The sequence below is a fragment of the Bradysia coprophila genome, unplaced genomic scaffold (assembly GCF_014529535.1).
Source record: "Bradysia coprophila strain Holo2 unplaced genomic scaffold, BU_Bcop_v1 contig_70, whole genome shotgun sequence".
In the NCBI taxonomy this organism is placed as follows: Eukaryota; Metazoa; Arthropoda; class Insecta; order Diptera; family Sciaridae; genus Bradysia; species Bradysia coprophila.
In genome coordinates, this window is record NW_023503941.1 from 1,363,390 (window position 1) to 1,376,327 (window position 12,938).

Below are 12,938 nucleotides of genomic sequence, written 5' to 3' on the forward strand. Positions count from 1 at the left end.
GAAGAAAATATTTTCTTCGACTTATGAGACCGGTTGAGTGGTCTCTTTTGAAGAAAATATTTTCTTCGACTTTTGAGACCGGTTGAGTGGTCTCGTTTAAAGAAAATATTTTCTTCGACTTTTGAGACCGGTTGAGTGGTCTCGTTTAAAGAAAATATTTTCTTCGACTTTTGAGACCGGTTGAGTGGTCTCGTTTGAAGAAAATATTTTCTTCGACTTTTGAGACCGGTTGAGTGGTCTCATTTGAAGAAAATATTTTCTTCGACTTTTGAGGTTGGTTGAGTGGTCTCATTTGAAGAAAATATTTTCTTCAACTTTTGAGACCGGTTGAGTGGTCTCAATTGAAGAAAATATTTTCTTCGACTTTTGAGGTTGGTTGAGTGGTCTCAATTGAAGAAAATATTTTCTTTGACTTTTGAGGTTGGTTGAGTGGTCTCAATTGAAGAAAATATTTTCTTCGACTTTTGAGACCGGTTGAGTGGTCTCGTTTGAAGAAAATATTTTCTTCGACTTTTGAGACCGGTTGAGTGGTCTCATTTGAAGAAAATATTTTCTTCGACTTTTGAGACCGGTTGAGTGGTCTCATTCAAAAAAAAAATCGACTTTTGAGACGAACGATTTGTATTATTATCCCATACAATTAAATACATAAAGTAAATGCCCCATGTGAGCTACAAAGAAACTAAGTAATTAAAATTAAATATTTTAAAGGAAGGCGCTATTTAAGCTGAAGTTCTCATATAAACTAAAAACGCTAAACGCGCTACAAAGAAATATTATTAATTATAAATAAACGCTCTACTTGAGCTGAAACTCTTCACATATTTAAATTAACGAAGGAAAAGTCGTTCACGTAAATACCTATCCGGATTCGGCATTGTCTTCGGTGTTGTCTTCGGTGTTGTCGTCGGCCGATTGCATTTTCATAAGTAAAAAGTGGTTGACGTCAACGTCATCGGTGTACATTTCTTCGTCTTGGACACACAATATTTCCTTTGAATGAGACCACTCAATCGGTCTCAAAAGTCGAACAAAATATTTTCTTCAAACGAGACCACTCAACCGGTCTCAAAAGTCGAAGCAAAATATTTTCTTCAAACGAGACCACTCAACCGGTCTCAAAAGTCAAAGAAATTATTTTCTTCAAATGAGACCACTCAACCGGTCTCAAAAGTCGAAGCAAAATATTTTCTTCAAACGAGACCACTCAACCGGTCTCAAAAGTCCAAGAAAATATTTTCTTCAAACGAGACCACTCAACCGGTCTCAAAAGTCAAAGAAATTATTTTCTTCAAATGAGACCACTCAACCAACCTCAAAAGTCGAAGAAAATATTTTCTTCAATTGAGACCACTCAACCGGTCTCAAAAGTCGAAGCAAAATATTTTCTTCAAACGAGACCACTCAACCGGTCTCAAAAGTCGAAGCAAAATATTTTCTTCAAACGAGACCACTCAACCGGTCTCAAAAGTCGAAGCAAAATATTTTCTTCAAACGAGACCACTCAACCGGTCTCAAAAGTCGAAGCAAAATATTTTCTTCAAACGAGACCACTCAACCGGTCTCAAAAGTCGAAGCAAAATATTTTCTTCAAACGAGACCACTCAACCGGTCTCAAAAGTCAAAGAAAATATTTTCTTCAAACGAGACCACTCAACCGGTCTCAAAAGTCGAAGCAAAATATTTTCTTCAAACGAGACCACTCAACCGGTCTCAAAAGTCGAAGCAAAATATTTTCTTCAAACGAGACCACTCAACCGGTCTCAAAAGTCAAAGAAATTATTTTCTTCAAACGAGACCACTCAACCGGTCTCAAAAGTCGAAGCAAAATATTTTCTTCAAACGAGACCACTCAACCGGTCTCAAAAGTCAAAGAAAATATTTTCTTCAAACGAGACCACTCAACCGGTCTCAAAAGTCGAAGAAAATATTTTCTTTAAATGAGACCACTCAACCAACCTCAAAAGTTTTAGCAAAGAGACTACTTGTTCATGCTCAAGCGGTCGGGTCTACGAACAGGACAGCAATGAGGCTACTCATCTAGCCTCGGAAATTGTAACAACGGTTCAAAATTAGAACTCCAAATAGATATATCTGATTTAGCAGCACGTGTAACATCGATGGCCGTCCGAGTTGAAAGTTAAGCATCATTCGTCGCGGTTAGTACTTGGATGGGTGACCGGAAAAAACATTACAAAAAGGTAAAAAAAAAATATTACTAATGATTCTACATAATTTCAGTCAATTTGGTCTAGCGAATTATAAGAAAAGTAAAGGGCAGTGGCCATCTATGAACTCAACAGAGAATTACAAATATTCACAAAAAAAAATCTTCCAATAAATAATATCGAACGAAGAAATGTCTCAATGGTCAAAAAGCAATATGAGAAGTCTCAAATGGTCTAGGAAAAACTCAAAAAAGAGAAGTCTCAAACAGTCTAGAAAAAACTCAAAAAAGAGAAGTCTCAAACGGTCTAGAAAAAACTCAAAAATGAGAAGTCTCAAACAGTCCAGAAAAAACTCAAAAAAGAGAAGTCTCAAACAGTCCAGAAAAAACTCAAAAAAGAGAAGTCTCAAACGGTCTAGAAAAAACTCAAAAATGAGAAGTCTCAAACAGTCCAGAAAAAACTCAAAAAAGAGAAGTCTCAAAAAGTCTAGAAAAAACTCAAAAAAGAGAAGTCTCAAACGGTCTTTTTTATCCTCAAAAATGGTTTAAATAAGAGCGTATGTTTCTTCTCATCATAATGAGACCACTCAACCAGTCTCACAACGTCTAACAAATCCAAAATGAGACCACTCATCCAGTCTCACAACGTCTCACAACGTCTCACAAACCCAAAATGAGACCACTCATCCAGTCTCACAACGTCTAACAAATCTAAAATGAGACCACTCATCCAGTCTCACAACGTCTCACAAACCCAAAATGAGACCACTCATCCAGTCTCACAACGTCTTACAAATCCAAAATGAGACCACTCATCCAGTCTCACAACGTCTAACAAATCCAAAATGAGACCACTCATCCAGTCTCACAACGTCTAACAAATCCAAAATGAGACCACTCATCCAGTCTCACAACGTCTAACAAATCCAAAATGAGACCACTCATCCAGTCTCACAACGTCTAGCAAATCCAAAATGAGACCACTCATCCAGTCTCACAACGTCTTACAAATCCAAAATGAGACCACTCATCCAGTCTCACAACGTCTTACAAATCCAAAATGAGACCACTCATCCAGTCTCACAACGTCTAACAAATCCAAAATGAGACCACTCATCCAGTCTCGAACATCCTCCATAAATTTTGGAAATGAGACTACTCATCACTCTCGGATGAATTCCGATGAATTTTTGGATGAATTTTAGGTCTCAAAGGTTCGAAATACGTAGCCTCATCGAGTCTCATCTCCATATAAAAATTTCAGCCTCAAAAAGGTCTCACCGACACCTTTTTTTTTTACCCGGGTAGTTCCCACTTAAAAAGAGCACTCCGTTCAGCCTGCGTCTACATGACAGTTGTAAAATAGACTGTTATGATCAGAGAGAGAAAACCGAAGACTAGTTATTATAACTTGCCTTGGGGTACTTGTCAAAGTATTTGCTTCTCTTTCAACGTGGTACGTAGAGAGCGAGAGGACAGAAGACCAGTTTATTTTAACTTGCCTTGGGGTACTTGTCAAAATATCTCTTTCTCTTTCATCATAACACTCTATAGAACAAAGGAACTGTCACGTAAACGGAGTAAAAAATTGAAATAAATTCAATTTCCACTCCGTTTGCGTGACAGTTCTTTTGTTCTATTTTACAACTGTCATGTAGACGGAGGCTGAACGGAGTGCTCTTTTTAAGTGGAAACTATACTTAAGTCACAAGGACGGAAATGTTGAAAGTCGCCTGAATTTTGGTCTGCTGGTGCATTGAGTGGATAGTACTCGCCGATTTTGACATGGTCGAACCGCACCGACCCACACTGTACGTAGAATATGAAAAATCGGTGTATTGATGGACAACACAATATGAAAATATTGTGACATTTCTCACTATCTGTCACTGCAGTCAGTGCTGAAAATTGAAAACTGAAAACTTAAAGTATAGTTTCCACTTAAAAAGAGCACTCCGTTCAGCCTGCGTCTACATGACAGTTGTAAAATAGAACAAAAGAACTGTCACGCAAACGGAGTGGAAATTGAATTTATTTCAATTTTTTACTCCGTTTACGTGACAGTTCCTTTGTTCTATTTTACAACTGTCATGTAGACGCAGGCTGAACGGAGTGCTCTTTTTAAGTGGAAACTATACTTAAGTCACAAGGACGGATATGTTGAAAGTCACCTGAATTTTGGTCTGCTGGTGCATTGAGTGGATAGTACTCGCCGATTTTGACATGGTCGAACCGCACCGACCCACACTGTACGTAGAATATGAAAAATCGGTGTATTGATGGACAACACAATATGAAAATATTGTGACATTTCTCACTATCTGTCACTGAAGTCAGTGCTGAAAATTGAAAATTGAAAACTTAAAGTATAGTTTCCACTTAAAAAGAGCACTCCGTTCAGCCTGCGTCTACATGACAGTTGTAAAATAGAACCAAGGAACTGTCACGTAAACGGAGTAAAAAATTGAAATAAATTCAATTTCCACTCCGTTTGCGTGACAGTTCTTTTGTTCTATTTTACAACTGTCATGTAGACGGAGACTAAACGGAGTGCTCTTTTTAAGTGGAAACTATACTTAAGTCACAAGGACGGAAATGTTGAAAGTCGAGATTTCGCCTGAATTTTGTTGATCCGAGGAAACACCAACCCAAGGTCATTAACCACGCGAAAACGGGACTTTTCATTTTTTTTTTGTTCGAGTTACGTACTAGATATTTGCATCACTTAGGAGTTTACGAATTCGCACGCATACTGCATCGCTCTTATTATGCAAAAATTGTTACACGCATAAAGTGTCCATTCCACTCAACAAAAGGTACTCCGTGAGAGAGCGAACCGTCAAATAAACAAAGGAAAAATTGAAAAAAATCAATTTTGTCTCTCACACTGAGTACTTTTTTGGTAAGAGGAAACTAAAGCATTACGATACGAAAGATACAAAACAAAAACAGTGAAGAGTGTGAGAGAATGAACTCCACCTTCGTAAATGCATGAATTCAAAAGAAGTCGCATGCATGCAAACAGTCGCTTTCGCCCCTTGGACTGTTTGCAATACAAGTCTCTTGTTTGCTCTCCAAAAAAAGGATGTTTTTGTTCTGATGATCTATAGTTCGTCCTGTGAAAAACGTTGCGAAACATCCTCGGGACACGTAAGGGATGAAAGTGACTCTGAACATTTCCCATTGAAACGAAAATCTGACATATGACATTACATCCGCCCATATATCTACTTTGGTCTTAACCTGTTCTTTCAGAACCTTGATTTTGTGGCCGATCAACCGATTCCGTCTTAAACGCACTCACAATTTATTTTTAGCCCCGTACGAAGTACAAAGGGGCTTATAGGAATACGATGCCGTGTGTAATTGATGGAATTCGAAGCAGACGGTAAGGGCAAAGTGTTTGCCTATGTTCATAGATGACGAATCTGCAATAAAAATTTTGTCTGTCCGTCTGTCCGTCTGTCACGTCAATATCTTGAGTAAATCAAATCCGATTTCAAAAATTTTTTTTCCCTGAAAGATAGTCGAAATAGTGAGGCTAAGTTCGAAGATGGGCATATTCGGGTCGGCCCTTCGTGAGTTAGGGCCACCTAAGTGATTTAAGGTCTTTTAGTGATATTTATGCCAAAATAAACGATGGAAATGTAAATGACACGGCAAATGATAGGTATTGTCAATACCAATCCAGGAAAAAAAAGTTTTTTAAAATCGGGTGAGTGGACCGTGAGTTAGGGCCTTAGAAGTGAAATGCTACTAGGGCCCTATGTGTATTTTACATATAACTCGAGCAAATTTCATCCGTTTTTCGTAATTTTTGTTTCATTTGGAAGGTAATCAAAGGCCGAATAGAATGTAGGTGAAAAAAAATTTAAATTTGGGTCCTCGGACTGAGGCCGGTACTAGGGCCCTATGTGTATTTTACATATAACTCGAGCAAATTTCATCCGTTTTTCGTAATGTTTGTTTCATTTGGAAGGTAATCAAAGGCCGAATAGAATGTAGTTGAAAAAAAAAATTAAATTTGGGTCCTCGGACTGAGGCCGATACTAGGGCCCTATGTGTATTTTACATATAACTCGAGCAAATTTCATTCGTTTTTCGTAATTTTTGTGTCATTTGGAAGGTAATCAAAGGCCGAATAGAATGTAGTTGAAAAAAAATTTAAATTTGGGTCCTCGGACTGAGGCCGATACTAGGGCCCTATGTGTATTTTACATATAACTCGAGCAAATTTCATCCGTTTTTCGTAATTTTTGTTTCATTTGGAAGGTAATCAAAGGCCGAATAGAATGTAGTTGAAAAAAATTTTAAATTTGGGTCCTCGGACTGAGGCCGGTACTAGGGCCCTATGTGTATTTTACATATAACTCGAGCAAATTTCATCCGTTTTTCGTAATGTTTGTTTCATTTGGAAGGTAATCAAAGGCCGAATAGAATGTAGTTGAAAAAAAATTTAAATTTGGGTCCTCGGACTGAGGCCGATACTAGGGCCCTATGTGTATTTTACATATAACTCGAGCAAATTTCATCCGTTTTTCGTAATTTTTGTTTCATTTGGAAGGTAATCAAAGGCCGAATAGAATGTAGGTGAAAAAAAATTTAAATTTGGGTCCTCGGACTGAGGCCGATACTAGGCCCTTCAAAAAAATAAAATTTTTAGGGCGATTTGAAATTTTTGTTTCATTTGAAAGGAACGTCGTACGGGGCTTCGTAATTGCGCTATGCGCAATTTGTAAGATGTACATATTACATAACAATTTTACTTTAACTACATTAACCGGCGCAATAGGCTTACGGTCAAAGTAGGGTGACAGACGCACTAGGGTCACGTACGCAATAGATGTACGGGTTTGTACGGGGCTCAGTCGCAGCAAACGCTCCGACTGTTCTGATGGCTCGTTTTAATATGAAAATGAGAAAGAATTTCTAATCATTGTGTCTCCCGGGCGGATGATAGACCATACTTTCATACTGATAGGAGCAGACATGGTATATACAACTCAAGGTTCTGAAAGAACCTTGATACAACCATGAAAGTTGATTTTTGGCTAGTGAACGGACCACAACCACCAGTTGCCTCTTTATGTGTAGTAAAGATCAAATTATATTTTGACTGGCAACACTGGTTGGAAAGAACTTGTATTTTTAGCTAACTTCATGACGTTCATGTCAAATCTTGAAAAGTCTTGAACTTCGTTTCTAACGGGTGTTTTTCTCTCGAAATGAATTCAGAATTATTGGCCGCTACAGAACCAATGGACGGTTTCAAATCATGGGCTTTGCAGATGGGCTGCCCAGTAAATGCATTACCTGGTGATGCAGCGTTGGATCGATTAATAAAGTCGAATCTGGTAGACGTGCAAAAGTTGATGACTGGCTGGAGACCCAGATCTGAGGTGAAACTATGTCGAGACAACTTGCTGGTATCAAGTGTGCCGAATTCGAACGGATTGTTGGAGAGGCAACAGAATCAGCCAAATAGTTGGAACGATTTGAAACGAAAGGAAAAGATTAGCCGTCAGATCGACGAATTGAAACCGCGCACTGAGCGGCTAAGGGCTGAGTTCAGAGACAAGAAATCGTCTTTGTTCGGAAAAGGTATACGACGCAGGCTCAGTCGTCCCGTCGAAATTGGTTCACATTGTTTGATCTGCTGTTTTATTCTTTAGCTGAGCAATTGACGGAAGTGAAGAGAACCCATCGCAGCACCAAAGCCAAATCCATCCAGATGGAACAGAAACATGCTCAGTTGATCGAAAAAATCGAGGTGGAAAAGGGATTCGAAAAAATATTAGCAAGCGGTATGGCTGTTCCAAACGACGTCACTACGACTTGCAAAAGTGAAACTGAGAACGGGATTAGGAAGTCATTGCAATATCTGAGGAGTGTCTATGCAGAAATTGGCGACCGTGAGTTATCCAAAGCCGACAGAGATGAAGTGCAACGGGAAATCAAGAAGACCCTGGCCGATTTTCCAGTCATGACAGCTTACGAAGCAATGAAAAGCTATCAAGAAATGAATGTCGCCCGCTTTAATTCAATTTACCAACCGCCTAAAGCTCCCATTCCATCAGCCTTTGATGTGGCACTCACCAAATCGCGTGTCCGAATGTACGTGGACCACCACCTAGCAAGAAAGAAACTGAAGGACGAGTACTCAGCTCGTGTAGAGCAATACGTTCAGTTGTACGATCAATACTTGGAACGCATGGTGAACGAAATGAATTCCTTCAACGAGCCGGACGTGGAGCTGTTTGCCGATTCCATTTGCGGTGATTATCTGAAGGAATACGGTACGTCGATCGGCAATCAGGCAATGCTACAGTTTAAACAGCAAAAATTGTCGAATCTTCAACAACGCGTCACGGAGCGTGATGATCAATTGAAAGGCTACGACGTGGTGGCATCAGAATTGACGAACATGTATCAGATAAACGAACAGACGTACAGTGCGGCGTATGATGATATTGTGGTGCTGGGCGACACCACCAAGAGCTTGAAACAGTTGCAGGCGTTGTGTATCTACACGATCAACAGTTTCGGACAGCGGAGCAAATTCAATCCATCAACCAATCTGCTGAATGCTACATTAGGGTAAGTGACAGTCTTTAGAATCTCAACGAGTCTCAATCCATACAAAAATCGAGCTCGACTTACACATTCACCGATCCCACAGGCCAGTAGTATCTTCGATGACGTTGAAATCGGCTGAGTACAAAAACGAGCTTTTACTCCTCTCCAATTTGATACACAAGCATTGGAACCAGTTGCCTGCGTAAGCAAAATTATTCCCGTGTCTAGACGTCAGGCTCAAACCATTTTCCGTTCGTTTCAGTTCAATGGATGTCCAATGTCAACGACCCAACGAAGCAATTTCACCGTTCTACACACTGTTGACACCTAACGGATCCTTAAAGCTGTTGAAGAATCGATGGACTTGGCATAAGGCCATCGAAATCCTTACGCAGTCGTTAGATGTCAATATATCGGTTCCTCACGGTAGGCTGCGATTTAAGAGTGATATCGCCAAATCTTCAGGTGATTTTTTTAACTTTGCAAACAAGCTGTCTCCGATTTTAATGAGTGATAGCTCGTTGGATTCGTCTTTCAATTCTAGGAAACATGTGTCTTTCACTTTTTCTTAAAAAAAATTGTTTTCTTTGAAAAGCGCTCAAAAGTGAAGACATGTCAGAGGGTACCGAAAACAGGTTTTCGGCAATAACTCAAGAAAAAGTTATTTTAAATTGTTGTAATGTTGTACGATTGTCGGCCTTGAAAAGACCTACAGGTGGAGTATACGCAACGCTTGGTGCTAGTTGATCCACGAGAGTTATGACTAGAAATATAGTGAATGTTCGGAGAGTCCGGCTTCTCTGCAGCTTCGATGTTCCACGGAACTGAGTATGGGGTGTTGTAGCTGGCCTCACCCACTATCGTTGCAAATATAAATGAACCCAGCACTATTGGGCTGCAAGATGCTCTTCTGGCAGTTGGGCCCTCAGAAAGAAGGAAAAAATCTACATTTTGGCACCAACTTTTTTTTCAAGACTTCTGTAGGCTTGCAGCCCAAAAGTACTGGGTTCATTTTCATGTGCAACGATAGTGGGTGAGGCCAGCTACAACACCCCATACTCAGTTCCGTGGTACATCGAAGCTGCAGAGAAGGCGGACTCTCCGAACATTCACTATATTTCTAGTCATAACTCTAGTGGATCAACTAGCACCAAGCGGTGCGTATACTCTACCTGTAGGTCTTTTCAAGGCCGACAATCGTACAACATTACAACCATTTAAAATAATTTTTTCTTGAGTTATTGCCGAAAAACTGTTTTCGGTACCCTCTGGCATGTCTGCACTTTTGAGCGCTTTTCACAGAAAACAAATTTTTTTTAAGAAAAAGTGAAAGATACGTGTTTCCTAGAATTGAAAGACGAATCCAACGAGCTATCACTCATTAAAATCGGAGACCGCTTGTTTCCCAATCACCTGAAGATTTGGCGATATCACTCTTAAAAACAAAATTATTTTGTGGAGCAAAAAAGGAAAATCATTTTCTCTACGTTTTCCAGTTGCTGATGCGGAGTCAGTTGCCGCCAATTTGAATGCAGAAAATACAAAAATGGCTAAAATCGTGGACGAAATTCGCTTCATGTACCAAACGGGAAATCAAACCGTTGCGGAAATTCGGAAATATTTACAATTTTTACTGGACACGTCGTTGGGATCGCTTATACCGGAAAGTCTCATGATAAACCGGCGCACTTTCCGCGATTACGAAGAAGAGTTTCTATTCGCTTGCAGTTTGATAGCTAATTCGATGAAAAGAAACTGAACAAGTCTTGCTCATCGGAAAATAAATTTAATTTTGCATTTTGTCACAAATGTTTCGTATCTAAGCAAAGTGCATATCCCTTCCTCATGTCGGTCTGAAACCATATTTCAGGAGGAACCAAATTGCTGTTCAAAAATGAAGTCGCTTGCGCTATCGGATCAAAAATTCCATTTTCCAATTATTTAGTTTTCAGTTTTGTTTTTCGATGTGAAGAGTTTGTCAAAAGTGTCCTCTGAAGTGAGTTTTTGTACTCTTGCACAATGAATGGATGCGCAAACTGAGGTCTGAGTCTGAATTTCGTTAACTTTTAAAATTAAAACGTTTTTTCGATTGATATTTTGGATTTACTTTCTGCTTCACTTTCTTGATAATAAAGTTTACCCACCTTACCGTCGCGTCGAACGCATATAAATTGAAAAACTGCCACGCATTGACGTCCCCAATGTGTCTGTCTTCACTTTACATTTCACTGGAATTGTAAAGATGAACTCCGACGTTTTGAATTTAGCGTAACGAAACGGTGTCTTTAGGTACTCTAGAGATAACATTACTTGAAAAACTTGTTTTCGTCGTCGTTTCATCGCGTATTTGGCTATGACAAATAATTGGTCCTTATTGTCGTCTTCGATAGTTTATTTTCACCCGGGGAGTCTTGGTAGCCTTGCGCTGTGGGTGTGTTCTACTGTTGCATGTAGTCCGTTGCCAATTTGTAACGTTAAAAAGCCAATCTATATGTGTCAGATTCACGGGCCTTTGCAAGAAGTTATATAAGCATTTGTCTTTGGCTATTCGCACTTTTTTAAATCGACAAAGTGCGAAGAATCACCAAAGAATTCGCCAAAATTAGAAGAATCTCCAAAGTTACACTCGCGGAATTTTGAAAACCGACACAAAATGCACAAAAAACTAGTAAACCACGAAACAAAAAATGTGTCGGTTTTCAAAATTCCGCGCGTGTATTTCGTCGATTTTTTTAAAATGATATTTCACGACACAACTTTCTGCTATAGGTTTCTTCCATCGTACTGTAAAAACGAATTTTGACAAGCCGAAAACAACCGACCGTCATCCACAGAAGCAAATATAACCGCAACTTAAACAAATTTTGTTCGTTAAAAGTTCAAAGTGAGGTTGTGTTGGCCTATCTGTGGATGACGATTGACATTTTGAACAGCCTTGGAAGAAACCTATGTAAGACCGCATAGTTTATGTTGAAAGTAACTAGACTATTTACTCTCTCTACATTCTGTGGTGAGATTTAGATACTTTGTATTAGGGTAAACTCATGAATATATTTTAGTTCTTTGTTAAAACTCTAAATCATCGGTCGTTTAATTACTCCCTGCTAACAGGTTATGGGCCCAGAAAAGTAATTTTGATTAAGAGTCGAAAATTATTTGAAAATCGGAAATATAGAACTAAGAAAAGTCGTGCACTATGGCACCGAAAAGTGATTTCGATGTAAAAAAGTTAATAAAGAACTAAAATATATTCATGAGTTTACCCTAATACAAAGTATCTAAATCTCACCACAGAATGTAGAGAGAGTAAATAGTCTAGTTACTTTCAACAGTTTATCGTTTATTCTTGAAGTCATTGTCGACGACAGTGATGATTAGACAGAGGGATTCTTTTGAAAAACAGTCTACTGAAATGGGACGCATTTTCTAGTGGGATTTTCTGCATGTTCTTAGAAAGGACTTCGACCCTAGAAGCCAAAACCACTTTCTTACAAAAATTTCTCCAGTTACACGAGTCGTACAGGGTCGTGTGGGGTGTCATTAGAAAGGTATTCACATGTACTATTGAGACGAGTAGGGTCTTATTGGGTTTAAAATTCATCGACACTGAAATATGTGCAGTTGAAGTTTTAGGTACACAAAAATTCGAGGGTCGTGTGGGGTATTATTTGAAAGGTAATTTTATGTGCTTTTAAGCCAAATATGGTCTCATGTGGTTTGGATGCGACGAAATATGGGCACTTAAACAGTTCAACGTCTATTTCACCGTAGATGCATCCAAACCACCTAAAACCCCATTTGGCCCAAAAGCACATAAAATTACCTTTCAAATGATACCACACACGGCCATGTACGTTTTGTGTACCTCCAGAAATATCTGTAAGGACACTGTAAGTCTTCGGTTGAAAACTTCAACTGCACATATTTCAGCGTGGATGAATTTTAAACCCAATATGACCCTATTCGGCTCGATAGTACATGTGAATACCTTTCTAATGACACACGACCCTGTACGGCTCGTGTAACTGGAGAAATCTTTGTAAGAAAAGTGCAAGTTTTCGGTTTTTGCTCACCCTTCACCAGCTACACAAACTTCGAAGAATTTTTTTGAAAGTGGTTTTGGCTTCTAGAGTCGAAGTCCTTTCTAGGAACATGCAGAAAATTCCACTAGAAAATGCGTCCGATTTCGGTAGGC

At 39.1% G+C, this 12,938-nt stretch overlaps 1 protein-coding gene across 2 annotated transcripts; it reads left to right on the forward strand.

Moving 5' to 3' along the window:
• The first annotated feature begins 7,322 nt into the window (after positions 1 to 7,322).
• Positions 7,323 to 12,375, forward strand: LOC119083617 (augmin complex subunit dgt5). Of its 2 annotated transcripts, XM_037193355.1 has the most exons (6): positions 7,323 to 7,768; positions 7,840 to 8,764; positions 8,847 to 8,945; positions 9,006 to 9,169; positions 10,240 to 10,506; positions 12,365 to 12,375. In XM_037193355.1, exons 1-5 carry the CDS (start codon positions 7,393 to 7,395, stop codon positions 10,500 to 10,502), a joined length of 1,827 nt encoding a protein of 608 aa, XP_037049250.1. In that variant the 5' UTR covers positions 7,323 to 7,392; the 3' UTR covers positions 10,503 to 10,506; positions 12,365 to 12,375. The 2 variants fall into 2 exon arrangements, with proteins under 2 accessions (XP_037049250.1, XP_037049249.1); XM_037193354.1 differs by lacking the exon at positions 12,365 to 12,375 and having other exon boundaries at positions 10,240 to 10,553.
• The last annotated feature ends 563 nt before the right edge of the window (positions 12,376 to 12,938 follow it).

Coding starts and splice junctions, on each gene's coding strand:
- LOC119083617 (XM_037193355.1), top strand. CDS start 7,393: ATGAATTCAGAATTATTGGCCGCTACAGAACCAATGGACGGTTTCAAA. Junction 8,946..9,005: donor CATTGGAACCAGTTGCCTGC/GTAAGCAAAATT, acceptor CGTTCGTTTCAG/TTCAATGGATGTCCAATGTC. Junction 9,170..10,239: donor CAATATATCGGTTCCTCACG/GTAGGCTGCGAT, acceptor TACGTTTTCCAG/TTGCTGATGCGGAGTCAGTT.